Genomic DNA, 27,391 nt, shown 5'->3' on the forward strand with positions numbered 1-27,391 from the left:
CAAAAACTTCCCAGGGCCTTGAATTTTCCCCCCCAGATTCACAAACTTTCAAAGATTTCAAAAACCAGTGGGAACCCTTAGAGTGGTCATAACTTTTTAAAAATCAGTTATAAGAAAAATAGATCGGCCAAAAAGTAAGCCGGTTTAATTCTAATTGCCAGTTTTCCAGATTAGTTCTCAATTTGGTGGCTATATTTATGCAACTGGCCACAGCAGTTCTGGTCAACTTCAAAAAATTTATGTAGTTTATAGCATAGGATTTATTTATCAAATTATGCATCTCGCATCAAATATTTGTCTCAAAAATATGTAACTGCTAAGAGAAAATGGAGGAAAACAGACAAATGCTGACATAGGACAATATTCTTTTATTAGCTGTACAGCAATACATTCTCCACACCATCTTATCTCATCTGCCCTTTATGACCCACCCAGCCATAACAAATGTCTTTATAATGTTGGTTTTCTGCCCACTGTAAAATTCACACAGTACAGCTAGGTAAAAAAACAAAATGCATATTAACCTAGAATTTTTAAGAGCTTAAAAAAAGAAAGCAATTTAAATGCAATTACATGTTGGAGGAAAACATCATTGTGAATCAGAAAAAGAAGATCAGAAATGGAAAAAAATGACATGGGCTTTTTTTAAACAATTGACAAACTTTTTACAAATTATCCAAGCATCCCCTTCTAGAAACAGATCGTATCAAAATATCTTCCTCAAACACCCATATTAAACTACTTAAATAAGATGTGGTCTGATATAACTTTGTAAACTGCAAGACATCTTTTAATATCCTACGTAATGTTTTAAATGATCAAATTTCAGGTTACATTGTTCAGATTTATGGGCTAGTTGCAAGCAACCACATCAAAACAGATTCAAATGATCTATAAGACAAGCAACTGTTTTTTTCCCAGTTCGATCCCTTTTCCTCCTTTTACAAAGCTAGAACAAAATTCAACATTGAAACCAATTCATCAGATGGAATAACATTAAAACCACATGTGGTTTTAAATCGATGGCAAAAAGTTTATATTCAACATAAAGCAACCCTGCCAAACAAGCTAGTCGAGCAGATTCAAATGCAACGATTCAAGCTACAGAAGGAAAAAGAAAATGGGTTATGCAGCCTACATGATTCTTCGGGCTTTAATTTTTCCCTGCAAGTAAATGAAAGCTGTCAAGTGGTGTTGCATGTTTCCAAACAAACAACTACTGTTAAAAGCCATTAACATAGCAGTCAGGTCATCAAATCACTAGAAAAAGATTAAAATGTTCATAATAAAACAAAAAATAAAAATTATTTACAAGCAAGACTAGCAGAGATTACCTTTTTTGTACATCTTTATCAACCGCATTTTTTTAGACATGTGAATGAATGAATGTCCCTAGCTTGACAATTGGATGGCTACATTTCTACTCTCGCTAACATTATCAACTGCGACCAGTGAAACAGCACATGAGGAACAAACGGCGAATAAATGTAATCATAAAATGTCAAACATTGAAAGGATTTTCTTAGACAGATGGGTTAAAATAACCCATTTGTACAGCAGTGACAGCGATTCTAGATATCAAGGCAGGCACAAATTAAATATTTCTTAGTATTGCCATAGCAATGTCCGCTTTGAAAAAACATACACGTCAGGTTAGCTGGAAAACGTTTAGATGCATGTAGCACACAGAGTTAAATCTCAAGACACTGCATTCTCGCTCTAATCTCATCCCTCAAAGTACATAGTACACACAGCAAAAAAAGTTTTAAAAACTACTATGATGGGAAAATGTATTTCCATGCGTGGTTTTGTAATCCTCATGAGTATAAATGTTACGAAAGACGAATTGTAAGAACTTTAAGAAGTCAGATTTTATAGGAAATGGGAATACAACATGTCTTTGCTTTGACATCAGGCTATAAACACGAGGATTCAAAAGAAAAGAAGCGTGGTATTTAAAGAGATAAGAAAAGAGAAGCATGTAAGCATGTGTGTATATAATTAGTAACACATACATGGATGTGTTTTTTTATGTAAGCAAGTGTGTTCAGCCTTGTGTGTTTGAATGAATCCCCAGATCACCGGTCCATCATGCTAAGGATCATTTCGGGAGTAAGGTCGCCGTTAGGTGCAGCTTCAGGGATGGCTATCTGCACTGTTTCTACATCAGCCTCAATCGCGTCCACCTCTTCTACCACAGGCTGGACATCAGCAACAGCTGTATCAGAGGCTTCAGGCTCCTTCTTCACGATGATGTTCTCAATGGCCCCCGTGCTTTCATCCTCCACTTGGATGATGGCAGCAGTAGCTAGAAACAGAAAATACCATTTACAATCCAATTTTTCACACATCCAAATGGTTTCTCAATATATGCAGCAGAACATGCGTTACCTGGGGTGGTATTTGGACCAGACTTGACAGGAGAAACCTTGGCTGCATTCTTGGGGGGTCTGCCCCGTTTCCTCTTAACGGGTGGTTCAACAGGAGCAGGGATAGGAATGCTGGGTGGAGCTTGTTCCATATCCATCTGATCATCCTCAATAATCTCCTCCTCTTCTTCCTCTTCATCAATGTCTTCTAGATCAGGCTCTCCATGCTCATCTGCTATCATTTCATATTTAGCATAATTTACACAATCCAACCCATTCTAAAACTCCTACTCAGTTCAGTTTTTTTTTTAACTTAGCATTGCAGAACTACAGCCAAACACTCATCAGAGTCATCGTCATCATCATCATCATCCTTTCTAGAGCGCATCTTCCTCTTTCTGCCCCCACGGCCTTTCTTTGGTGGAGTACCATTTTCTCCTTCAGCAGAATCCACACCAGAGCAGTTTTCAGCATGCCTGGCCATGGTGTTCTGTTAAACCACACATATGAATAAATCTTTAATATATTCACTGGCACTTTCAAACATCTAATATCTTTAAAAATAAAAATAAATCATCTTACCTTCCGAGTGAAGGTCTTGCCACACTTGTTGCATACAAACGATGTGGGTACAAAGGTAGGGTCATGGTAACGCCTAAAGTGCATGTCCAGGAGCTGTTTCTGCCTGAAGGTCTTGTCACATTGGCTACACGCATATGGCTTCTCCCCAGTATGGGTGCGCTTATGCATGACCATGTGGCGCTCCTGTTAGCAAAAGGTACACAAAACTAAGGTAACCATATTTTTCAAGATGTTAACATAATGAGCAGTCTAGCATGGTTTTTACAGAAAAATTTACGGTTTCATTACTCACCTGATTTCTTGATGACATTTTTTCTTCAGTAAATCAACAAAGACATTCTGCAGAAACTGTGGTGCTCTGTGATCCATTTATTGCAATTAAACAAGCACCGTTCAATTTCTTGCAAAAAAAACAGTCGGTTGGCTTCACAAGGTATATGTGGGTCACCTGGAGTCATGGGACATGCTTTTTGCATTGCATTTATCTGCTTTTTGAACTCTCAAGGTGCTGGTACCCATTTACTTGCATTATATGAACCACAGAGCACTGGGGTTTCTGCAAAATATCTTCTTTATTGTTCTACTGAATAAAAATGTCACCAAGATATCCACTGGCCTGAGGCGGAGTAAATAACAGCAAATTTAAAATTTTGGGGCGAACCATCCCTTTAGTATTCACTAACCTGACGGCATGCATAGTCACACTGGTCACATTTGAATCGTTTCTCGTTTTTGTGGGACTTCTGATGTTGGATGAGAGCATAGCGCTCATGAAACACAGCATCACAATAGCGGCACTTCCTGCCCTGCTCAATGTAGGAATGCTGCTTACGGAGATGTACACCTGTAGAGGGAGACCGAAAAAAAAAACCATTAACTTAAATACATCAGCTATGTTTGTAGCTTAAACAAACCACTACTGAGAAAGCAAAAATCTGCATAAAAGTCAAACAGAAAAATTCACCATGTAAACCACAAAGAAAGGGTAAACATAGGCCATAACACTAGAGGGTCTTACCGAGATCACTTTTGCGGGCAATAACTGTGTCACAGTGGGGGCAGTGAAACTTTGCCACATTTTCTGTGTGCTTCTGCAGAATGTGCATCTTCATGGTGCCACTCTGGGTGAAACGTGCATGACAGATGTAGCACTCATAGGGCTTCTCTCCTGCAGAAATAATAAAGTCAATTTAGGACAAAATTGACTCAGACTCATACATTTGGTAAACTTAGCCCGTGTTGCTGACCTGAGTGTGTCCTCATGTGTCTTTTCAGCTTGTAGGTATCTCTACTGGCATAACTGCACAAGCTGCACTGGAACGGACGCTCTCCAGTGTGAGAGCGAATGTGGCGCTTCAGCTTACTAACCTAAAATATGAAGTTAATGAGCCGGTATTAAGCAAAACGAAGCGCATCAACACTTTTTGGGAAAAAAGAAACAGGAACAATCATGCTTATCAACAAACCTCCACACTGGCATAGTCACACATGGAGCACTTGAATGGTTTCTCATGAGTGTGCTTGTAGCGTCTGTGTCGCACCAGCTCTCCACTGGTGACAAAAGCCATGTCACAGTCAGTGCACTTATGTGGTCTGGTGCCTGTTAAGAATAAACAGCAAGTATTGGTTAAATTCCTTATTACATATTATGCACTCTATATAGTCCTTTCTACAAGAGATAATGTGCCTGTGTGGGTGTTAAGGTGGTTTCTTAACAAGGTGACAGTCCTGAAGGCTCGTCCACAAAGATGGCACTTGTGAGGCCTCTCATCTGTGTGGCTCTTCATGTGGCGGTCCAAGTTGGAGCGCCGTGGGCAGGTGTAACTACACAGCTCACACTGGAATGTCTTCTTAACACCTACACACAAAGGAATATTGGGATTTAGATCTGATATTCTTAAACTTGCAAGAATATGCGTGTCTGAGCAAGTCAAAAGTGCTCACCCTTCTTTTTGATTTTGGTTGGTTTGGGTGGTTTCATGTTGCCCACAACTTTCTCAGCATTGACCTCAGAGAGCAATCCTTCCTGCTGTTCTTCTTCAAAGTCGTACACGGACACATCCATATCTTTATCTCCCTCTGTGTTGTAGCGCAGCTTGCTTTTCTTTGTCTTCTTAGTCTTTTTAACAGGTGGTGCGTAGTCTGGATCTTTGGACCAGTTGGGGTCTTCATTTTGGACTTCGGCCATCTCATCCTCTACTTGCTGTTGAGGCTGCTCCTCTTGGGCCTGAAGCTCATCCTGCTCCACCGTCTCCACTTCTCCATTTGCACCTACCTTAACCACCTTGAGGAGAAAATATCAAATTTAGATTTACCCACAACAGACAGCATTTTTACAAAATCTACCCGCAGCAAACTTATGTTTTAATCGTAACAAACCTGAAAACCCTCAGGCAGCGGCAGTGTGTGACAAATGACTGGCTCTCCATCTTTAGGCATGGTAGTGGCATCCACCAGCGTTCCCTGCAACTCTTCTACAGTGGCTGCAGTGACGGGCACAGCCGAAACAGGCACCTGCACCAGCTGCAGCTCTCCCAACCCCAACTGTTGCTCTTCCATGTTGACCACCTGTAGGGTGATGATCTGAGTGTCATCGACAGTGGTGACAGTGGCTTCATGCGCAGAGCCGGCCACGCCAACGGCTCCTCCGACAGCAGCCTCCATAACTTCTGTCTTCATCTGAAGCAAGGTAGGGTCCAGGGACTCCATCACCATCATTTCCACACTGCTGTTGACATTAACTACTCCTTCAACCAGTTGCTGCTGGGTCACTACAGCCTCTCCTTCAGCCTGGACTTGTTCTAACCCAGCAGCCTGCAGCAGTTCAGCTCCCACCTCTTCATCCTCACGCCGCCTTTGGTATGTCTTACATTCCTTTGCCTTAAAAGCATCCCCTGCCTCTTCAACCACTGCCTCGGTCGGTCCCCCCTCCATGGGTATTACCTTTAGAGAACAAGAGCAAAGACTTGGCATCAAAATGTAGTGTTGGTGGTACACTTGACTTCTCACTGTTGGCTCATGTATACAGTCCCTGCATTACCTCATGCCAACATTGTTTACATTCTAGATTTATATTTGTTTATTATTATGGTTACTCTGTATTATTATTTTCTTGGAACAGATCTACATTTCACTGCAAGCTGTGTGTAAATACAGTGTGTAAATGTGACAAATAAACAAACTGAATTAAATAAATGACTGCACCCTAACTGTGTAACTTACACATCAACAATGTCAATGAAGAACAAGCGAGTTGAGTTGACACCTCTATTGCCACCTACGGCAATCATGTTACCTTGGTCAGGGCTCCAGACTAACTTTTTTCACTAGGAGCACAGTAGCCCCCAACTGAAAAGTTTAGGGGCGCAACCAGAAAATTTAGGGGCACACACCGCAAATCAACATGCTAACCAAATATTCACATTTCTACTAATTTTCACTGTATTACTAATAAATACTTTGATGATAGATGCAGAAAGTACAACGTGCTGTTTCAAATTCAGTGTCACATCAAAAAAAAGGTCAAATTTACTGGTGGCACATGTGCGAATGGATGTAAAATTCAGTGGCACACTCTCAAATTTTGGTGGCAGTCTGGAGCCCTGCTTGGTGTTTACTAATGTGAGATTACCTGAACCGAAAAGGTATACTTCATCTCTCTACACCTGTGCCTTCACCACTTTCTGTCTCCGATGAGCTACCTGTCTCAATTCTTACTAACTAGCTCAACCTGTTGGGATGCAAATAAATTGATCTGCAGAAGACAAAAAACATTACATTTCAGTTTACAGTTTATTCAGATCAGCCAATAGCATTTTCTCATCTTCTTCATTCCTTTTGCTGGTATGGAAGATTATGCAATGTAAATTGTTAAATAATAATACAATTCAATGCTATAAAGTCAGTTATTTACAAAGCATTGATTATATGCGATTGTAACTCGTTCCAACACAAAAGCTCAGCAAAACTTCAAGTGTGGCTTTCATTTACACCAAGCCACGTTCATGAACTCTTGATCGGGCGCCAGAAAACATCTCATCCGATTTACTTCCTCACTAGACTGCATGATCGCTCGCCCTTGCCAAGATCAGTCACTGCCCAGTCAACCTATGAAACCCACAAAACGGTGCATACTATGCGTCCACTGTCTACGCCACCACACGTTTAAAACACGCTTATGATTTTCCACAGCAAGAGGGCATTCTGAGATGGTTAATCGTGTTTTTGTACCACTACCAGTCGGGTTGTAGAGGGAGCTCTCTCAGTTTTTATCCCTTCAGTCGTTTGTAGCTTGAGGTTAGTCTTTCAATAAGAGCGCACGGACAACGAACACTGCGGCGATTCAGGTGTGTTTTAGGCGATAACCCGCGGTACATGCGCGGGTCCGGAATCGCGAGGTAGCACGACTCGGTCTTCCTTTTTAGAAAATGGCCATCGGTATCATTTAGCAACGACATCTTCCTTGTTTGATTTTAATCTGCGCAATAAGCTAGCAGCAACGGAACTAACGCTACACTAACTTACTCAGGACTTGTTCGTTTTTTTTTTACATAGCTTTGACTTTTAACTTACTTGTGTTTTATGAGAGGAAAACAAAGTGAGGCCACAATAATGGGAGATTTTTTATTGCCGAACCGACCAAATGTTTCGTCGGCTTGGGTTTGAATCTACGCGAGGAGGGGCGAGATACGTGTAAAACAAATATATTTTACAGCTTAAAAATACGCAAGATGTCGTTTACAAATTTAAAATGTTTGTTTTAAACTGTTTGGGTGTGGCATGGTTTAAAATTTGTTAAGTTTGAAAGGCATATTAGCTGGTTGGCTAAGTGCGCGTGCAGAAACGGCGGGTTTCTAAAGACAGGAAACAAAGAGAAGAAACAGAAAATGGACGCCTGGCCTAAAGATTGAAACAAACATCCTGTTGTTAAAAGAAGTCATTTTGGCGAAACGTCGTCTAATATAGTTTCAATAGTGCTTAATAGTCGAGCAGAAGCCCGAACTTCTGGGTTATAAATGTTTTTTGCTAAATTTTCGATAACGATAGAGGGAGACAAACACCCCCCGCCAGCCGCCTAGACTGGGAGCCCCATCGTGACACCTAGAGGCCGATTAAAGCTCCTGCAAAACTCCCCCCTTCTGAAAAGTAGTGCTGTTTTACCTGCGTTTGGTGATAAATCGTCGCGTTGAATTCGACAGAAAGCCCAGGGTTTGTTCTTCCTTCAGTACGAGACGAAGTAAAATTGCGTCCTTCACCTCCGACGGTTTTAATCCTCTCCCGCTTTTGCAGAGTAGGCTCCGCACAAAATGGCGGCCCTTAGCGGCTGTTGCGCATGCGCGTCGCTTAGGGGGGCGGTGGCGAAGGGGAGGGCTGTAAACAGAAGCACTGTGCGGATTGGCCGTGTGGGGCGCTACTTTTGAATTACGGATGTGGGCTGTTTTTTTAAGGTTGACGTCTGTTCGTTTAGGTATGTATGCATACTAGTAGGCTACGTAAAAAAAATGTATGTTTCACTTCTAAATTTGGTGTAAAAATAAATATTAAATGTGTTAACAAAAACAGCAGACAAGTTTTAGAGTTTATCATTTTAATCGTTTCCTTTACAGTTGATGTCAGCAATATCGTTGTCAGACAATATACATATTTAGAGGAAATAAAAGTAAATCAATTCTTTAATGCTGCACAACCTGTAGATAATAATGAAAAATATATTTAAATCTGTCCTGCAGTTTTGGAATCCTAAACCACAGTCTTAAGTTTTAAATAATATCTATCTCAATCTCTTGCTCCCCATACTAATTTGAGGCACTTATACACTGAAGAGGCATTCTTTGTCATGTAAGTCTGAAACAAAGCTAGAAAATGGTGTTATGTAAAAAATAAACCATGCCTGGTTCCAACTCAGAACCTTTATGTCTAGCAGCACTAGGGAAATGCCCGAGATAAGCATGACTAAATATCACAAGCATGGAGTTTTGACTGAGCCCACTGCAAAAGGCAGAATTCACCACGGTTTACATCTTTCACTCATAATAATGGTGACATTTTCAAAAAAAAAAAAAAAAGAACAGCTTCACCACTTTTACAGCAGATACTACATTGCCAGTGGCATAAATCTAAGGAAGTGCACTGTGAATCCAACAAATGCATTTGCTATTGATTATTTTAACATTTAAACTTAAACACAAACATTTACACTTCCAATGGGATATAGATATATAATCTGCATCAATAAACAATATGACATTATGGAATGATGGCACTGTTACACTTGGGATGGCAACAAGGTCCCATGATATTTTGGGATTAAGGAAATGCTCTCCGTAATCCCCATCCTACTTTCTTGAGGTGTGACCCCCCCTAACTACCAACATACATTCTTCAAACAATATGTACACACATAAGCAATCTTTACAAAGTGGATAATCACATACTGCCTGTTTGCATCAAGAAAATAACACTTTTCTTTAATCTCCCATCACTATCAATACAGTCACCACTTGTATTGCTGTTCAGGTTCCTGCTTTCTTGAATTGTGAAGGCAACACCATTGGGCCAAAAAATAAGGCAGCAAAACATTCTTTATAAACCTCTTACCACCCCATACTCTCTATGCAACATCTTTTATCACTTTACAGTAGTTTATCTTAGGTCATCATCAAAATATTAACAACAAACGCACTGACGTACAAATCTTCTCGTTCATTGATTGTATCAGTCCATGTCTTTGAGGACACTGGTGACACTCTCCATGAGAGTGGGAGTGGGATCACACCGATTTGTCGTTTGAAACTGCACTTGTACAGTGAATAGTGTACTTTTGCGTTTTTAATAGTGTACATTTAATAGTTTTAATTGGCATGATCATGACAGTGAGTATACCGAGATACGAGTATATTTTTTCTGATCTTCTGATTGTGTTAGAAAGCTGTACTGGCCATACTGCCAGGTGAAAAAAGGCGAGACATTCCATCTTGTGACGACTCGATCTGTCGATGAGCCACCTTCCCCTCCTCACCTGTAAATAACAGAAATTACGCAGAAATTAGAGACAACGTCCTCTGTTTATATACATTTTGACCAAAGAATTTTAGATATTTGTCCATGATTTTGAAACTAAACTTTAGAAACATTTTTTACTCCAATGTCACCTTAGGGGCTTGGTATTTTTGCAATTATGAAGACATAAAAAAATTATTTTGATGCAGATTGCGAAATTTTCAGAAGACCGTTCAATTCAGTGACAGACAGAAAAAATTCACAAATAAGACAAACTGATCTGCAAGTATGTTATACCAATATCTTTAAAATACTTTACTGCAAATCATTACTAGAAAAATGTATGTTCACTTAAAGGGACACTCCCCCTTTTTTTTGAAAACATGCAAATTTTCTAGCTCCCCTAGAGTTAAACATTAGATTTTTTTCACCATTTTAGAATCTATTCAGCTGATCTCCGTGTCTGGTGCTACCACTTTTAGCATAGCTTAGCAAAATCCATAGGATCTGATTAGACAATTAGCATCGCGATAAAAAATAACCAAAGAGTTTATTTATTTTTACTATTTAAAACTTGACTTTTCTGTAGTTACATTGTGTACTAAGACTGACAGAAAAGACAAAATGTTGCGATTTTCTAGGCAGATATGGCTAGGCACTATACTCTCATTTTGGAGTAATAATCAAGGACTTATTTGTCGTAACATGGCTGCAGGAGGCGCAATGATAATACGTAGCAGCCAAAAATAGTCCCCTTAGTATCTGGCAGAGGACTATTTTCGGACACTACGTAATATCATTGCGCCTGCTGCAGCCATGTTACGACAAATAAGTCCTTGATTATTACTCCAAAATGAGAGTATAGTGCCTATCCATATCTGCCTAGAAAATCGCAACTTTTAATTTCCATCGGTCTTAGTACACGATGTAACAACAGAGGATTCAAGTTTTAAATAGGAAAAATATTGAAACTCTTCAGTTATTTTTAGGGGCGATGCTAATGGTCTAATCAGATTCAATGGATTATGCTAAGCCATGCCAAAAGTGGTACCGCCAGACCCGGAGACCAGGGTAGGGCTGCACCAGTCGCTCGCAAGTTCTTACTTAAACTGGGACGTAAAGTCCAAACTAGAGGTTTAGTAACTACTAGCTAGTTTATAACTAACTCTTTACTTTATTCGGTTGCACCATTTGTTCTTAAGGCAGAACGTAGCTAGTAGGTCGTAAGCTCTCCGTAAAGTAATGCGTTGTCGCATAGAATGACGTCTATTTTTCTTTACCCAATCACAAGCCTTATAATGGGTAAACAGGAAATAGTCTGAACAGTACGTAATTTCAAACTCATTCTTGACTCGCCTAAACTGAAAGTTAAAAAAGGCGTTAAAGCAAACGTTATCGAACTCAAAACTTTACACTTTTAATTGAAAATATCTATCCCACACATGGAGGAGAAAATAAACAGGAAGAAATTTTAAACCTTATTTTAATTGATGGATACACAGAAAATTAAACAGTTCTTGAAAACTCGATGACGAACTTGCGGCTCTTCATAATTTATACGAGCTCATCGATGTAATATAATCTGACAGACATCTTATTCCAATCGCTATTCATGGACAGAGGCTTCCGTAAATATTTAGTTACAACGTATTGTTAGGTTTAAACTAAGTTTAATGGTGCAACGCAAAAACATTTAGTAGTGCGTAAGTTGTAACTTAGTGCCCATTTACGTCGTAACTAAGCTACGTTGTAACTTACGCACAGCTGGTGCAACTGGCCCCCAGGATTCCAAAATGGTAAGAATCAAATGTTTAACTCTAGGGGAGCTGGAAAATGAGCATATTTTCAAAAAAAGTAGAGTGTCCCTTTAAGCAATTAACATGACGTTTCCAGGACTTTTAAGATTTTACAGGAATTAAAATTTAAACAAAACACTCCCACATGACCACGGGAGCTCACTTGATGACAAATCCATTCTAACTTGCATTTCTGATCTTTTCCTGTTGTTCATTTCATTGCTCACCTAGCACAAGCAGAGCTTGTTTGGCAGCATCCCGCACATCCTCTTTATCTGTCCTGCACAGATACACCAGCTGCTCAATGCTCTCTTTGGCCTATGATATAAAACACAGACAACAAGGGATGTTACTTAAATTCCTTACACTGGGGTGTGATACCGCATATAATCTAATTTCCACTTAGATTAGGCTTTCAATGTTATTGTATACTGGATACAAACAGTTTGTAAAGAAACATCTCATGTTGGTAATGTGTTGTGGAGCTGAGGATGAGACTAATTGAATGGTTTTGGGGTGTAACTTGGGGGCAGAATTGTTTAGAGATTATGCACTAACTGACCTTCAGACATGCGAGTGCTTTACATCCACACACCCGAGTCTCAATGCTTTTATCCTCCAATAGCTCCAGACAGCTCACCAGTGCCTGAAACAAAAGTGTAAGAAGAAATTGAGTGGATTAAATAACCTTTCCGAATAAGAAAGCATTCAAAGAAAGATTTACATTTATGCAACTGCCTGATGCTTTTATTTAAAAGGACATACAGTGCATTTAAGATATAAATTTATTTGTATGTGTGTTCCTCTGTGTTGCTTATGCTCTACCAACTGAGCTACAGGAACACAGAACTTTCTTTTTAATCGTCAGTCATGCAACCTTACAGAGAAATATAAAATGCTTCACTAAACTACCAGACAGAAGTTTGGACACATGTTTTCGGGCACCAGCATCTTACCCTCTCCCTGTGACGTGTTTGATCGGCTAGACTCCGTAGCAAGGAGCTGGCCGCACTGGAAACCTTTCCCCTAGGGTCCCTCAACAGCATACTGACTGCTCGTAAGCCCTCCCTCTTTAGACTGCATTCTGGAGGCTTCTTCAAAGACCTCACCAGAACATCTTGATCTTCAGACTGCAGGCATTGAACAAGCCACACTGCAAAAGAGAAAATTGGGGTTAATTGGATACACAAATGAAACCAATACACTGATGGGGGGTGTTAAAATACATCAAGAAACAACAAAGACAGAGGGGTGAGATGGGACAGGTCGATACTACCCCAGATGTATTGCACAATCACTCTTGCTAATGAGTACTTTTCACAACTGAGGATTTAAGGGTGTAGTCCACAGACATTATGCCCTAAATACTGCTGTCAATGTGAATACCCCTATGTAACGCTTTAATGTACCTTCTTCAGCAAGCTCAGGAATGTGTGCCTCCAGGTCATTCACTCCATCTGCTTCCAGGTAGCTCCAGAACTGGAAGAGCGTGAGAGTCTCTTTGGCCGTACCTCCACGTCTAGGCAACTTTCTCTCCAGGATACGTTCCACCAGATGCAGAAACACTAACACACAACAAAAGTTTAGTCACCAACTACTATCAAAGACTCTCAACTGTTTTCATTTCAAGGCCCCACTATTGCCCACAACAATAATTGAAGGCCCTCCCACTCTCAATTTCTACCTAATAATATATACTTGAGCTTGACATGACTAGACAGATGTATATTTGTTACATAAATAACCAAACGATAAAAAATGTCATGTATTTTGGTTGTTTTAGCTTAGTTTAATGCTTGATTTGTCTTATTTTTAAATATTTTAAATCATCGTAAGGCCCTCTTGGAAATTTGTTGATGCCCCCCTGTGGACCCCAGCCCCCTTGGTTGAGAAACGCTTTTACTAGACACTTCATCTTGGAGATGTCAGACTAAGCAAAAAACAAAATTTTAGTCTAATTTAGACAGATCTTTGACTAAATATAAGGTCTAGTCCTCATCAGTTAATTCCCCATCTGAATCGCAAGAGACCATCTGCCTGACATGTTAAAGAGACACTCGACTAAGGCTTATTTTCCAGCTCCCATAGAGTTAAACAATTGAATTTTACCATTTTGAAATCCATTCAGCTGATCTCCGGGTCTGGCGCTTGCACTTTTAGCATAGCTTAGCACAATTAATTGAATCTGATTATCTTATCTATTAGCATCACACTCAAAAATAACCGAAGAGTTTGGATATTCCTATTTAAAACTTGGCTCTTCTATAGTTTCGTCGTGTACTGAGAACATCAGAAAATTAAAAGTTGCAATTTTCTAAGCCGATATGGCTAGGAACTATATTCTCATTCTGGCGTAATAATCAAGGACTTTGCTGCTGTAACAAGGGTGCAGCAGGCAAAATGATATTATGCAGTGTCCGAAAATAGTCCCCAGCAATTGAAAGTTACCAAGGGGACTATTTTTAGGCGCTCCGTAATATAACAATAAAACTCAGTTGTTAAACTCTAAACTCTTAAGTGGAGTGTCCCTTTAAGCAACCAATCGCAGTGCATTTTTAAATGCAAGCTAATTAAATACATATTAAAGTTCCCGTAAACAGGAGTGAAACGAAATATCACATGTGGAAAATATCAGGCGTGGCTTGTGTTTTCCACTGTGAGTTTACTGGATATAGAAAAGTGACGTTTCATTCAGATAGGGAACTCGCAACAGACTGACAGTCGGAGGGGGCGGGGTTAACCGATCCTCTGCCCAAGCAGTCAAGCTGATGTCATCAGAGAGGAGTGCCACAAGAGGGTGGAAGTACATTTTCAGATTTTGATTTAAGTTTATGAGGGCACATGCATTTTTTTAAATATATAATGACCCACAAAGATAAATTATTTATAACGAACACTGTAATATTCTATTAAAAAAATAAGAATTCAAAATTTTGATTTCATGAAGAACTTAATGGAGGTCTATAATGAATCATTGTTAAAAATTCATAGCAGCAATAAATAGCAAAAATAATAGCATACCACACTCATAATCTAAATATCATTCAAACATTTGATACTGAAAATACATAAAATGGTTAGCCAACTTTATTCCTTTACACATTGTTGGTTTTTGTTTCAAACCATTAATGTTGCACATTTCATGCTGTCAGTTTTAGCTAAGTTTTTTTTTTTTTAAAGCCAGCCAAACAAATTTAAACTGGTGATTTTAGCCAGCTGGTGTCGTCGTTAATGTGTATTTGCAAAATATAAGATGATCAGTGGATAAACTGTCTGAGACTAGTCAATATTTAATATACAGAAATGTATGTTTCAGAATGCAATTTATGCTGAATGATTATTCAACTAATTTACAGTGACTGTTCATGTTTAAACAAAAGTGTACAGGCACACACGCACGCACATAAATGTACCTGTATCCGAAAAACCAGCGCCTCTCTCTGGGAGTCTGCTGGCGTAAGCATTGATGAGTGTCTGTATGAAAGTCTCTGTGGAGGTGCTGTACACACTGCAGCCATCCGTACACTGCCTCCATAGCAACACAGCCCCTTGACACTGATCTAACTGAGGAACAACTGCTCCGACATACAAAAAAAAAAGAATATAAAACAGAAAATGGAAGAAATGTTTTATGAAACAAAGACACAATTTTTTATGGGAAATGAAAAAATTAAACAATCTCGACCAATCCCAGTGAGTCTTACCCTCCTCTGGTTGGCTCTCCCCAGTCTTTGAGTCCTTGACAACCCATCGTATGAGCTCGAGGACTCGTGCCTCCCTGAGAAGACGGTCAAGAGCATACATCTCCCCACAGCGTAGAGGCCCAAATGTGCCTAACCTCTGTTCATAATAACAAAACATGAGTTAAACACAGACAAGTCATAATGGAAGAGATGAGTCGAAGAATAGAAGCTACAAACCTACTGGTAAGAACTTAAAACAGTGTGCATTTATCAAGTTTACACAATGATAATTATAAAACAATTAACCTTTATTAACAATAAAGTGCCAAGATATTACCATGTTTTTAGATATGCACCATGATGTGTGTGTAACATAGCATTTAAATTGCATGGAAAATTCAAAATGCATTAAGTTTACTACTTACAATACAAATTGAATTCTGTACAAAATGTAAATATTTATTGTTGGTGCAGATATTAAAGGGACAAACGTTTACATGAAGTGACTAACCTCAGCAGTTGTGAGCTGCAGTTCTTCAGATGAACCAGCAGGGTGTGATCTAGAGTCGGGCATCCTGTGCTGAGAGGAGTAGAGGGAGTGTCCCAACATGGTGCTTCACAGCCTTCATCCTCCTCTGTGCTCTCCACAGCCGCTGGCTGCTCCTTAGTGCTGTATCCATCACAGCACACAAACACACATCAGATAAATACCAATAACCAATATGATACCATTCTTAAAAAAAGACAAAAGATAAGACTGAACTAGAATTAAGTTGTAAAACCTATTTTAATAAAGTTTTCCTTCTAAGCACTAGGTGGCAGTAGTGTTACATAACATTACAAAGAAATGCATTTTGTTTTTCTACTTTAACCAATGGCATGACAGCATAAAGGTGAGATATATCTCAAGTTCTAACCTGTCTGTCACATTCTGTCTCTCACCATCCTCCTCCTCTTCCTCGTCGTCCAGGTCTGATGTATTGAGAAAGTCGAAGCTTCCAAGTGCTGTCTCGACTGTCAAACTGACACTGGACGAACGACTGCGACTCCGTGCTCTTAGATACACACATTAACACGTACACATAAGAGATTGACATTTACACAATCTATAGCATATACAATATTTCTGTTTATATTTAGAAATGATATATAAAATAGCAAATGATGTGTATAAAAATCCATCATAAACAGGATGGCATGCGGTTCTGGATGCTTATTGGTCAATACAGTATTTTAGTCTGGTTATAATACACCGGCTTGCAATATACAGTAGAAATTCCATTTTCCAAAGTACCCAACACTTCTTACCCACGATAAAATGATTAATTTAAATGCTTATTGAACTGAATGAAATCCTACAATCTGACCGCCGGGAAACCAAGTCAGGGCTGGTCCTCGAAAAAGACTGATTCCCATCTCCTTATGTTTAGTCTATGACTAAGTTAACTTGTATATGGAAAACCTGCCCTTAATAAACCCCTGAAACACGCCTGACAAATTCTTTTGTTTTGAGGCTTTGATGGCTATCGCAGGTCATCATGGATATGTAAAAGAGAAACACCCAAAAGCCTTTTCACAGTGCACACACTACCAATTTAACATCTTCGTCAAGCAGGAAGAGTTACACCCTAACACTGAAGCCCCATTGCATGCTATGAAAGGACAGATATTAAGTCACGTTTCCTCTACTTATAACCTTCCTGACACTCTGTACCCCACAAAAGGTTGAAAAAGCTGATCACAAATGGGTGATTCTCGTGAAATTAGACTTATGAGGTGTCATGAAACATTTTGATAATAACAGTAAATGCTATCAAAATAAGAGGCATACAGTTACAAACATCTTATCATGTACTATTTAAGGGGAACATGTTCATTACCGCAATGGGTGCATGACTGGATTTGGGTTCTAAATGGAAATAATTATAATTAAAAAATCTAAAAAATAAAAAGCTTCAGTGCATGTTATACTATAAATATTTTCAGTTAAGAAACATGTGGTATTTACTGATCATTGGTAAATGTAGAGACAATAATAAGGAATATAAATGTGTCCAAGACCAATTTTCTCACCCTCCGCAACAATTTTCAATCATTTATTTAAGCCCTCAAGGAACTAACATTTAAAAAAAAAATTGTTGAAAGGGACATAATTGACTGTGACACCCAAGATGGCTACCAGGTAAGCAGTTCTTATTTAATCTCTCCAGATAAAAGTTAACATTTTGTTTGTCATAGTACCTGGACAACTTTTTAGTTCTCATTACCGAAACATGAGTTTGTAAATGCATATTTAATGTAATATCATGTTGCAGTAATCATAATTTTTGATAACGATAATCTAAAAAAAGTTAATAATATTTTAGGATTTTTTTTAAATTCTCTAGAAATAATAGTTTTAGTAAGTTCAGACCTTAATCTTATATATGCAAAAAAATAAAAATTGTCTTCAAGGGCTTTTTAAAAATTCTGATGCTGGACACCTAAATCTGGATTTGGTGAGAATCACCCAAATGCTGATCTACAAGCTCAGATGAAAAAGCAGCTAGCGCCACCTCCGTCAAAAATGAGATACTGCTACTGATCGAAAACTCTCGGCACGTTCTTCAAATCCACTTAATCCAGGCCTCATGCCATTTTTAAAAATACAATTTTTCAGTAAAGTCCTCTAAGTGCACGGAAGAAGAATTGGATGAATGACGGTGCGTGTACGAGTCTGATTTTTTTCTAATTTGTTAAATACTAATGAAGCAATACTTGTGATAATAAGGCATTTCATTTACGGACTAATAACATTTTCATTGCCATTAAAGTGAAATTACTGAACCTAAACATAAGAGCCTGATTAATGCTTATTTACAAGAAAACATGTCAGATGCACTAGACGGTTTTGCATCTGAACTCTACATGTCATACCTGTTGCAAAGGCAATTTCACATTTTGTTGAGGTAGAGATAGTGGCGCACACATGCGTACATCTGATAAAATCTCAAACAGTAAATAACTTAGCTACTCACTCTTAGCGCCTCTTCTAGTAGTTTCAGCTCTTGTTCTAAGACCTGGAGTTCTGGAAACTGGCCTCTATAATCATCAAGGGAGGACATAACAGCACTAAGAGCCTCCCCCAAACAGGAATCTGGCGATTGTGCCTCCAAACTGTCCGTAGGTCTAGTTTCTGATAAAGAATCAGACTTTTTGACTAGTAAATTGTTTGTTTCTGTCTTTGTGAGGTCATCAGTCCTACTAACTTCAGTGTTCATCTGCTTTGACAAAGCATTAGGGGAAGAGTCGTCCTCTTTGCATGTGTCGCTGGGTCTAGCTTTTTCAGAAGTAGCTGATTCGCACGTTGTGCTACTTTCTGTACAGTTCTGTGGTTCAGCGGTGCAGGATGGCTCATTGGTGGTGGTGGTGGCATCAGGAACGGGACAGATCTCCTGAGATTCTGGAACAACAAAACATGGTTCTGCCCGATGTGGAATATCCTCACTTTCTAATAAACAGGGGGCTGTCGAGGTCACCTCAGTGGTCTCCAAGGATTCCCCACACAACCTATCTGTCACAACACCATCTGCACTTTTCTCGCTAATGTGACTGAGAGATCGAGAATACCGGGGATGACCATTGGGCACTTCCTGTTTCACAGGAGCAACAGTGGTGTCTATTATAGTGGCTGCTGGTTTCTTCAGATCTTCCTCATCTTCGTCCTCATCCTCTTCCTTCTGATTGGCCAGGCGGGTGGGAGTGGAGGTCGCCGATTCACGAGGGGCAAAAGAGATTTCGATGGCTGGCGGAGCAGCTTGTACCGCAGGCTGAACTAAGTTTTTTTGAGCATGCCGCATTCCGGCGGAAAGCTGAGGACTGGAGGAATCGTCCGAGGATTCGGAGGAGTTTGACCACGCTGTTCCGTTCTCCATTTCTTCCTGTCTCCGCAACATATTCTGTGAGAGAAGAACGAGATTATGAGAATGAAAACTTATCAAAATTTTACAATAATGTAGTTGGTAAAGGCATTACTTGTGTATGTTGTTTTCTAATACATTAAAGGTACACTCCATATTTAAAAAAAAATATGCTCATTTTCCAGCTCCTCTAGAGCCAAACAATTTGATTTTTACTGTTTTAAAATCTATTCTCCGGGTCTGGCGGTTCAACTTTTAGCATAGCTTAGCATAATCAATTGAATCTGATTAGACCATTAGCATCGCGTAAAAAAAATATCGAAACTCTTTGGTTATTTTTTAGCGCGATGCTAATGGTCTAATCAGATTCAATGGATTATGCTAAGCTATGCTAAAAGTTGAACCGCCAGACCGGGAGATCAACTGAATGGATTCCAAAACTGTAAAAACCAAATGTTTTACTCTAGGGGACCTGGAAAATGAATATAATTTCAAAAAAGTGGAGTGGCCCTTTAAGTTAAGTGACATTTATTTGATTCACATATTTATTAGATTTAATTTCTGTAGGTCAGTTGATAGTTCATGCTTCACGGTGTTTGCAATGCACAAAATCCAGGTTCAATACCAGGGAACATTCAAATGTACCTTGAATGCACTTTAAGTCACTTTGGATATGCATAAATTTGCATACATCTTGACACGTTTTGGAAACCTTACTCCATGTAAGAACCTCTGCTAGCTGTACTACTATATTTATTTGTACTTACATTGAAGACAACTGCCTAGAGACGTCTAAAGGGCATTAAGTTAGGTAGAGGAGAGTATAGTATAATGGCAAAAGTGTGTTCTCAGCATTAGCAATGTATCTTCTGACACAGAGCATCATTATAGCGAACACCAGACTGGCATCAGGCCCAGAGAGCCAACACATTCCCTCTAATTAACTTCTGCTATAATCACTCTCTGCCTTGCTGGATGAAGTGACCACCCTTCAAAACAATAACAGCAATCTCTTAATATGTTACTGAAGGCTTTCGCGTTGATCCTTCTATTGTCTATCACAAACAGGCCGACATAGACACTGCAAAACAATATGTAACAACAACATGCACATGCAATTACAATATTACGAAATGACATGACACCTGACGATAACTACAGGACACTACAAAATCACTACAACTATAATTTACAAGATCTGAGAGAAAGACAGACACTGCTAATTATTAAAACTATGATTAAAGCATTCAAACCTGTTTTTCGTGTCCTCCGTTGCTTGTGGCTAGCGTCGGTCACGCCCTTTCAGCCAGCTACGGACTACTAACTAAAGCTGTATGACTACACACACACGCTAGGCTTATGAGTCGACCGCACTTACATGGCTGGAAGGCAGAGAGCACCCCATGCGAACCGAGTTGACATCGCTGCAGGAGCAGCTCTGATTCAGTTTCTCTGTCAAAGTGTCCCGGAAAACGTCCAGTAGGGACCAGCGATGTTTGGACATCATGCTCCGTGGAGCTGTCTGCATGCAGTTAGTGTGGGAGATTGGGCATGACTGCTAACTTGCTTATGTAAATGTACTTTTGGTCTAAGTTGAGCTAGTGATCTACGCAATCATGTCAAACCATACGATTTGGTATTCCATGACCCGGGATGAAAATATTTCTGAGAAACTCAAACATATGTGGGTGATTCTCGCGAAATTAGACTTATGAGGTGTCATGAAAGATTTTATTTAGATAAAAAAGTAAATGCAAAGTAAGAGTATCAAAATAAGAAGCATACAGTTACAAACATCTCTTCATGTACTATTTTGCACATGATTTCAAATGGCATAATATTAACCAATTTGTTTTTTTCCACATTTAAGGGGAACATTTTCATTACCCCAACATGACTGGATTTGGGTTCTTTGACAGGAAATATTTATAATTAAAGAATCTAAAAAATAAAAAGCTTCAGTGCATGTTATACTATAAACATTTAAAGTAAAGAAACATGTGGTATTTGGTGATCATTGGTAAATGTAAAGAAAATAACAAGGAATATAAATGTGTCCCGAGAAAAAAATTCTCATCCTCCGCAACAATTTTCAATCATTGTTTAAGCCATCAAGGAACTAACATTTTCAAAAAAAAATTTGTTGGAAGGGACATAAATGACTGTGACACTCAAGATGGCTACCAGGTAAGCAGTTCTTATTTTATCTCTCCAGATAAAAGTTGAAATTTTTTAGTTCTCATTACCGAAACACGAGTTTGTAAATGCATATATTTAATGTAATATCATGTTGCGGTAATGATAATTTTTGATAATGATAATCTAAAAAAATTTAAATAATTCTATAGGAAATATTTTTTAAATCCTCTAAAATAATGTTATATGTGCAAAAAAAAATTTTTAATGGCTTTTTAAAAAAATCTGATGCTGGACATCTTTTAAGTCTGGATTTCGTGAGAATCACCCATGTGGAGCCTATAGATCTAAATGAAATCTTATGGGACTGTAGAGCTCTCCATTAGAACAGAGAATAAGTGGCATATTCATTTTACAGTCATGCACTTAGCAGAAATGCTTTGTTTGAATCAATTCAGATCACATTAAACACCCACAAATGTCAGACGCAAAGTGCAGTTATGAAAACAGATACAGATTAACATACAGATATAGATTTTAAAGGATGGGTCAATCATACTAGTATATATGCATTCAAACCGAGGGCAGACTTACATAGAAGGCCTGCTCTCGTAGAGAAGGTGTGTCCGGAGGACTCTGGTTGTACGTTGAAAAGCGTTTATTGACTGTAGGAGCTTTGTTCACTGTGCTAGCTGAGGATGACTGGTCATCTTTGTCAAATGGACTGCAAAAGAAAGACAGAAAATCAGAGCTGGTTGAGCATTTCAATCCTATTTGTTTTCAAAAGATGGACTGGTGCACATCCCCTAAAAACAATATCCAAAGCAATACTTACTTCCAGGAGACTTCTAGACTAAGTTTGATGGTGCCCAGGTCATTGATATCCACAGCCACTGTTTGGGGCAGGGCAGCAAACAGGTCCTTAGTCTCACAGGATACACTCCCAACTACCACATGATTGGCCAGACTCTTTAGCTCAGTCACCTTTAAAACAAAACAGAAGATAATCTTTCACTAATATAACAGACATTTTGTCATTCATCTTATGACTGTTAAAATGTCTAAAGATTGGTTTACTAATTTGAAAGCCCATCTCTTGACAAGCCTATTTCTCAGACTTCTCCTTAACAGTTTTGACAAATGTCAGCTGCATTCCCATAATTTTTCCACTGAAATTTACTACCATTTACAGACTTTTTTATTAAACTATCTATCCTTTCATACAGATTTGTCACACAACCAATGAGAGAGGAAAAACAAGTCAAAATCCAGCTGCTCTTCAGTGCTGTTGTGTGCATTAATGTCTCTGACGTGACTGCGGTGTGTATGCGTTTGACAAAATGGAATCAAAGAGTGACTATGTTTGTGTGAGAAAGACGATATGAGCAAATGTGACTGAATATTCAAAAAAGGTACCTTTATAGACAGGAACTCTGTGATGAGGGGGAGGAAGACCATCTCCTCACTGTCCCACACTTGCTTGCTATTGATTTCAATTCGACCCCGCAGTTTCCACCGCTGTCGACCATACTTCATAAAAATCTGTGGAGGTAAGATACAGTGGCCAGGCTTACATTTAGAGTCTATAGAAATTTTGCATTGAATAAAGTTAATGCAAATTCACAAAGCTCTAAAAACAACATTATACTGATTATTAGACTGAAGACGGGAGGAGTAAGACAAACATGGCAACAAGGCTTTTGTCCGTTTTTCGCACAATAAAGTCAAAGAACAGAGTGGGAATAACAGATGGGCCTAAAAAAACAAATCTCTACCACCTACTCTATCATTTATCTGAAGATAATCTCGAGTGATTTTCTTGTTCTTTTTCACCACCTCCCTTCTGTCACATCCCTGTGGGCTCCTGTTGAGCAGGCTGTGCTGACTCACTGCACTGAATAGCCTGTCAGTTCCTATGAAGCTCCTGCATATTAAACAGGTGGTGGTGGGACTGACACATTAGCACTCACCCCTCTTTAAATACCCTTTGCCTCCACAAATCTGTTCTTTACGGCACACAGCAGGAGTGGTGCTAATGTTGGCCTTTTATTCTCTGTTGGGTCATTTAGCGGACACTTTTATGTAGAGATGATAATTTAAAATTTGCTTGTGGTCACAATAGATTATAGATCAGCCCCCGTCGGATTGCAACCCAACAACCATGTTGACGTTCCTGTAGCTTAGCTTGTAGCATTAAGTAAGCAATGCAAAAGTCACAATATATATATTAAAGGATTAATCCATTTTCTTAAAAGAAAAATCCAGACAATCCACTCACCACCATGTCGTCCAAAACGCTGATGTCTTTCCCTGCTCAGTCGAGAAGAAATTAAGATTTTTCTAATTGAAATGGACTTTAATAGAGCCCAACATTTAATACTTAACACTTAACAGTTGACTATAAACAATCCCAAACGAGGCATAAGGGTCTTATCTAGCAAAACAATTGTCATTTTTGACAATAAAAATAACAAATATACACTTTTAAAGCACAACGTCTCGTCATGTAGATCCGGTCGTGATGTGCCAGCGCGACCCCACGCAATACATCATGACGTCACAGAGGACGAACGCGAAACTTCGCCTCAGTGTTTACAAGTGTTGAGAAAGAGGACCGTTCCTACGTTGTTGTATGTCAACTGATACTAATTAATGTCTTTGTGGCAGTTTATTGTTTAAAATGGTCCGCAAATGTGCGTTTCATATATGTAGCACGTGACCTCCCTACGTCACTACGCATTACGTTAGGTCGCGCTGGACCGGATCTAGACGAAAAGTTGTGGTTTAAAAGTACATATTTTCCATTTTTCTTGTCAAAAATGACAATCGTTTCGCTAGATGGGACCCTTGTGCCTCGTTTGGAGTTGTTTGTGGTCCTTTGAAGCTCCGTTGAAAAAAACTGTTAAGTGTTGAGTTAAGTATTAATTGTTGGTGTCTATTAAAGTCCATTAAAATGAGATGCAGGAAAAAATCCTGCAATGTTTCTGGACTGAACAAAGAAAGACATCAACATTTTGGATGACATGGTGGTGAGTAAATTATCTGGATTTTTCTTTTAAGAAAATGGAATACTCCTTCAATAAAATGTATACCTTGAATGACCAGCAAGTTGCTTTTGATGAAAGTGCGTCTAACATGTTTTCTTGCATATAATAATTTTTTTATCAGACTCTTAATTTGATTTGAAGTAAAAATATTTGATGAACGTATAATATGTGCACTGAGCACTATGATTATATTTTATTTCTGACGGATGTGGCGTTTACCGGCTTCTGCATCTAAGCTACTCAAATATAACCCCTAGACCAAACTATTTCTATCTGGTATATATCTAACAGACAGCGAAAAGCAGATTACTGATAATGTCAAGACAACATGCTGGGACATTTTTTCTGATTATTCAATGAGCAAAAAGTTGGACGGTATTTGCTTTTATCCATCAGAAGCTCATTGGGTCATGATTTGGTCGAGAGAGAGTGTTAATGAACAAACATGACAAACATAACACAAACATCTCACCTCATACTGATCTCCTGCACAAAGCCGTGCAAAACCCGCTAACCCTAAAACAAAGGAACACATCATTATTCAAATACACATTTTGGCTCACTATTTAAGACTTGAGGAAATATGATCAACACTGTAGGAAATAGAGACAAGTAGAGATAAATGAATAAGGAAGATTAAAGGCCAGTTCTGTCTTACCCTTCATTTTGACGTGAAACTCCCCCAGCTGATTCTCCAGCTCACTCTCTAACATGCACATATTCTGCAGACAGACAGATAAAGAGACGATGCTTAAATACACAGATAAAGAGACAGTGCTTAAATACACAGAGACAGAAACAGATTAGGGTTACAGATGAGAGAGAGAGTTCCTGGAAAATTCTCTTCCTATAGATAAAAACACATCTTGGTGTGACCATTAGGGTAATTAAAAGCACTTGACTGGGAACGGCCATCCACTCTTAATCAGATTGCTGGCCTGCATTATTTCCATAAGCATATTGAATTAGTATCATTGATCTCAGTCTCTGCATACATCTGCCCGAATACAAAAATCATGTGGCCTAAACCATAATCAGCAGAGTAGACACCATAACCTTCTGACAATGTCGTACAATATAATGAGGAACTGTCATTATAAGAACTACAGTATTGTGCAAAAGTCTTCGACCACTGCCACCATTAGATTAGTTGTTTTTGCAATAGTATAGTGAACATATTTAATTATTTCTATCTTTATTAGAATACAACAAGATCAATAAGAAATCCGCACACTGAACTCACAAAAAAATACATTACATAGATTTAATAAATTAATATATTTTTTGTGAGTTCAGTGTGCGGATTCCTTCTTTGTCTTATTTAGTTGTATTTTTGGATTCCGGCACCTGCTAGTGTTTGGATGTGCGCGTTTCCCTCTCTAATACAACCAGATCAAACAGGAAATTTGTATTTAATATAAAAAAACATAATAAAAAGCTAAAGAGTTAAGTATTAAGTGTGAGCTCCTCTTAAAGGTGCCAAAGAATGCATTGATACAATGGTGGTCTATTATTAACTTATTTGAAAGGGTCATGAATAATAATATTGAGCTGTGCTCCGATTGGCTTTTTATCAGGGCGGCTCATTTCAGTACCTCTGTGTGTGTGCAAACAGACCTTATGTCTGAGCCTGTATCAGACGTATATACAGATAAAAAAATAGTAAATTATTCTGAGATTAAAAATGGACATTTCTGAGTGGTAAGTTTGTGTTTTTCAGTATGGACCTGCAAAACTTAACTGTAACGTCAATAGTAGAACATAAGCAATTTTGTTCTGAAAATTTTGTATAATGTGTACATACTTCCTGTATTTTCAGTTTGTATCTTAATGAAGAAATATACATGTGGATGGCCATGAAAAAACATCAAAGGAGGTTGTGGCCTTAGACCTTTGGAAAATACTGTATATATTAAAATTGAGTAGTAATCCATTCATGTGTTTGTCAATTATTTTAAAGGTGACATAGAATGATTGAACGGGGTATTTATCCTTGTTCTGTGATGTGACATGTAGACAAAACACTTTTTGTTTGGGTCTGTAATGCCTTACAAGCTTCCTAAAAACCTCTCTCAGATAGCTCTATTAGGGTGGGGATTTTAAACAAGTGGTTTTGCACCTATTTGGCTCCCCCTACTGGCTTAACTTGCAATCTCATTACTGATTGGCTGACTTTGCTGCCACTCAAAAAATGTAGCCAATTATTTTAAAGTGGAGGGGCAGTGAGATGCCTGTGATGTAATAAGCATCAGTTTTTCAGATTGGGCCGTTTTCTGGCTGACATTTCTAAAAGAGGAATTTCTATGAGACTGAGATGTTTAGCATGTTTTGCACTTTTTGTATGTTCGTGCGGGTAGACTACCATTATTCAACAAAGACAAGATAAAAATGGTTTTTCATTCTCTGTCCCTTTAAAATGTAAATACATTACAGTTCATTGCATAAACACAACTATAATCCATAAATAGCTGAAGTGGATTTTATTTAAGTCCATTTCAATTTTGAATTGGTCACTACCACTCAAGTACACTGTAAAAAATGCAGCATGAAGTTAAAACAACTTGGTTTTGCAAGTCCATTCAACCTACTATTTTAAGTTGTGACTTGTGAAAAGTTGACATAACTTTTAAAAATAAGCTGAATTTTTAGCATTCCTAAAAAAGGCTAAAATGCCTAAAAAGGACGCAAATTGTACCTGCTGTGTTGATTGTATCTTAAAACTAAAAATTTTAGCTTTCCAAAGATATGTGACATGCTTAGCCTTTGTTTTTGAGATGTTGTATTTGATGAAGTTTTCTGTCAAATAATGCAGTGACCCGTCAACGGTAAACTGCAATTTAACCTAATTGTTTAAGTTAAAGTAACATAAAAATATATATG

The 27,391-nt window shown here is 38.5% G+C and overlaps 2 protein-coding genes across 5 annotated transcripts in view; both read right to left on the minus strand.

Annotated features, from left to right (window-relative positions):
* Positions 1-348: 348 nt before the first annotated feature.
* Positions 349-8,279, minus strand: ctcf (CCCTC-binding factor (zinc finger protein)). Of its 2 annotated transcripts, XM_073853585.1 has the most exons (13): positions 8,112-8,279; positions 6,583-6,705; positions 5,331-5,894; positions 4,896-5,235; positions 4,639-4,809; positions 4,418-4,551; positions 4,199-4,319; positions 3,970-4,119; positions 3,635-3,795; positions 2,952-3,134; positions 2,710-2,859; positions 2,392-2,596; positions 349-2,308 (listed from the first exon to the last, which is right to left on the minus strand). In XM_073853585.1, exons 2-13 carry the CDS (start codon positions 6,604-6,606, stop codon positions 2,079-2,081), a joined length of 2,433 nt encoding a protein of 810 aa, XP_073709686.1. In that variant the 5' UTR covers positions 6,607-6,705; positions 8,112-8,279; the 3' UTR covers positions 349-2,078. The 2 variants fall into 2 exon arrangements, with proteins under 2 accessions (XP_073709686.1, XP_073709687.1); XM_073853586.1 differs by lacking the exon at positions 6,583-6,705 and having other exon boundaries at positions 8,112-8,278.
* A 242-nt stretch (positions 8,280-8,521) lies between these two features.
* ripor1 (RHO family interacting cell polarization regulator 1) overlaps positions 8,522-27,391 on the minus strand; it is a 74,758-nt gene continuing 55,888 nt past the window's right edge. For all 3 annotated transcript variants that reach the window (XM_073853589.1, XM_073853588.1, XM_073853587.1), the window contains exons 8-23: positions 25,170-25,233; positions 24,984-25,027; positions 22,881-23,006; positions 22,300-22,448; positions 22,059-22,188; positions 20,707-20,850; positions 18,446-19,367; positions 16,347-16,482; positions 15,941-16,099; positions 15,451-15,584; positions 15,160-15,321; positions 13,156-13,311; positions 12,703-12,899; positions 12,309-12,392; positions 11,974-12,064; positions 8,522-9,969 (exon numbers count right to left, since the gene is read on the minus strand). In XM_073853589.1, coding sequence (XP_073709690.1) covers positions 9,872-9,969; positions 11,974-12,064; positions 12,309-12,392; positions 12,703-12,899; positions 13,156-13,311; positions 15,160-15,321; positions 15,451-15,584; positions 15,941-16,099; positions 16,347-16,482; positions 18,446-19,367; positions 20,707-20,850; positions 22,059-22,188; positions 22,300-22,448; positions 22,881-23,006; positions 24,984-25,027; positions 25,170-25,233 — 2,796 coding nt within the window. In that variant the 3' untranslated portion in view covers positions 8,522-9,871. The remainder of the gene's footprint in view (positions 9,970-11,973; positions 12,065-12,308; positions 12,393-12,702; positions 12,900-13,155; positions 13,312-15,159; positions 15,322-15,450; positions 15,585-15,940; positions 16,100-16,346; positions 16,483-18,445; positions 19,368-20,706; positions 20,851-22,058; positions 22,189-22,299; positions 22,449-22,880; positions 23,007-24,983; positions 25,028-25,169; positions 25,234-27,391) is intronic.

Source organism: Misgurnus anguillicaudatus, chromosome 15 (genome assembly GCF_027580225.2).
Source record: "Misgurnus anguillicaudatus chromosome 15, ASM2758022v2, whole genome shotgun sequence".
In the NCBI taxonomy this organism is placed as follows: Eukaryota; Metazoa; Chordata; class Actinopteri; order Cypriniformes; family Cobitidae; genus Misgurnus; species Misgurnus anguillicaudatus.

Excerpts from the sequence above, each read along its gene's own strand:
- ctcf (XM_073853585.1), bottom strand. The coding sequence starts at position 6,606 with ATGAAGTATACCTTTTCGGTTCAG. Across the intron at positions 4,810-4,895 it reads AACCAAAATCAAAAAGAAGG|GTGTTAAGAAGACATTCCAG; the intron begins GTGAGCACTTTT and ends CTTTGTGTGTAG. Across the intron at positions 3,135-3,634 it reads GTGACTATGCATGCCGTCAG|GAGCGCCACATGGTCATGCA; the intron begins GTTAGTGAATAC and ends TTTTGCTAACAG.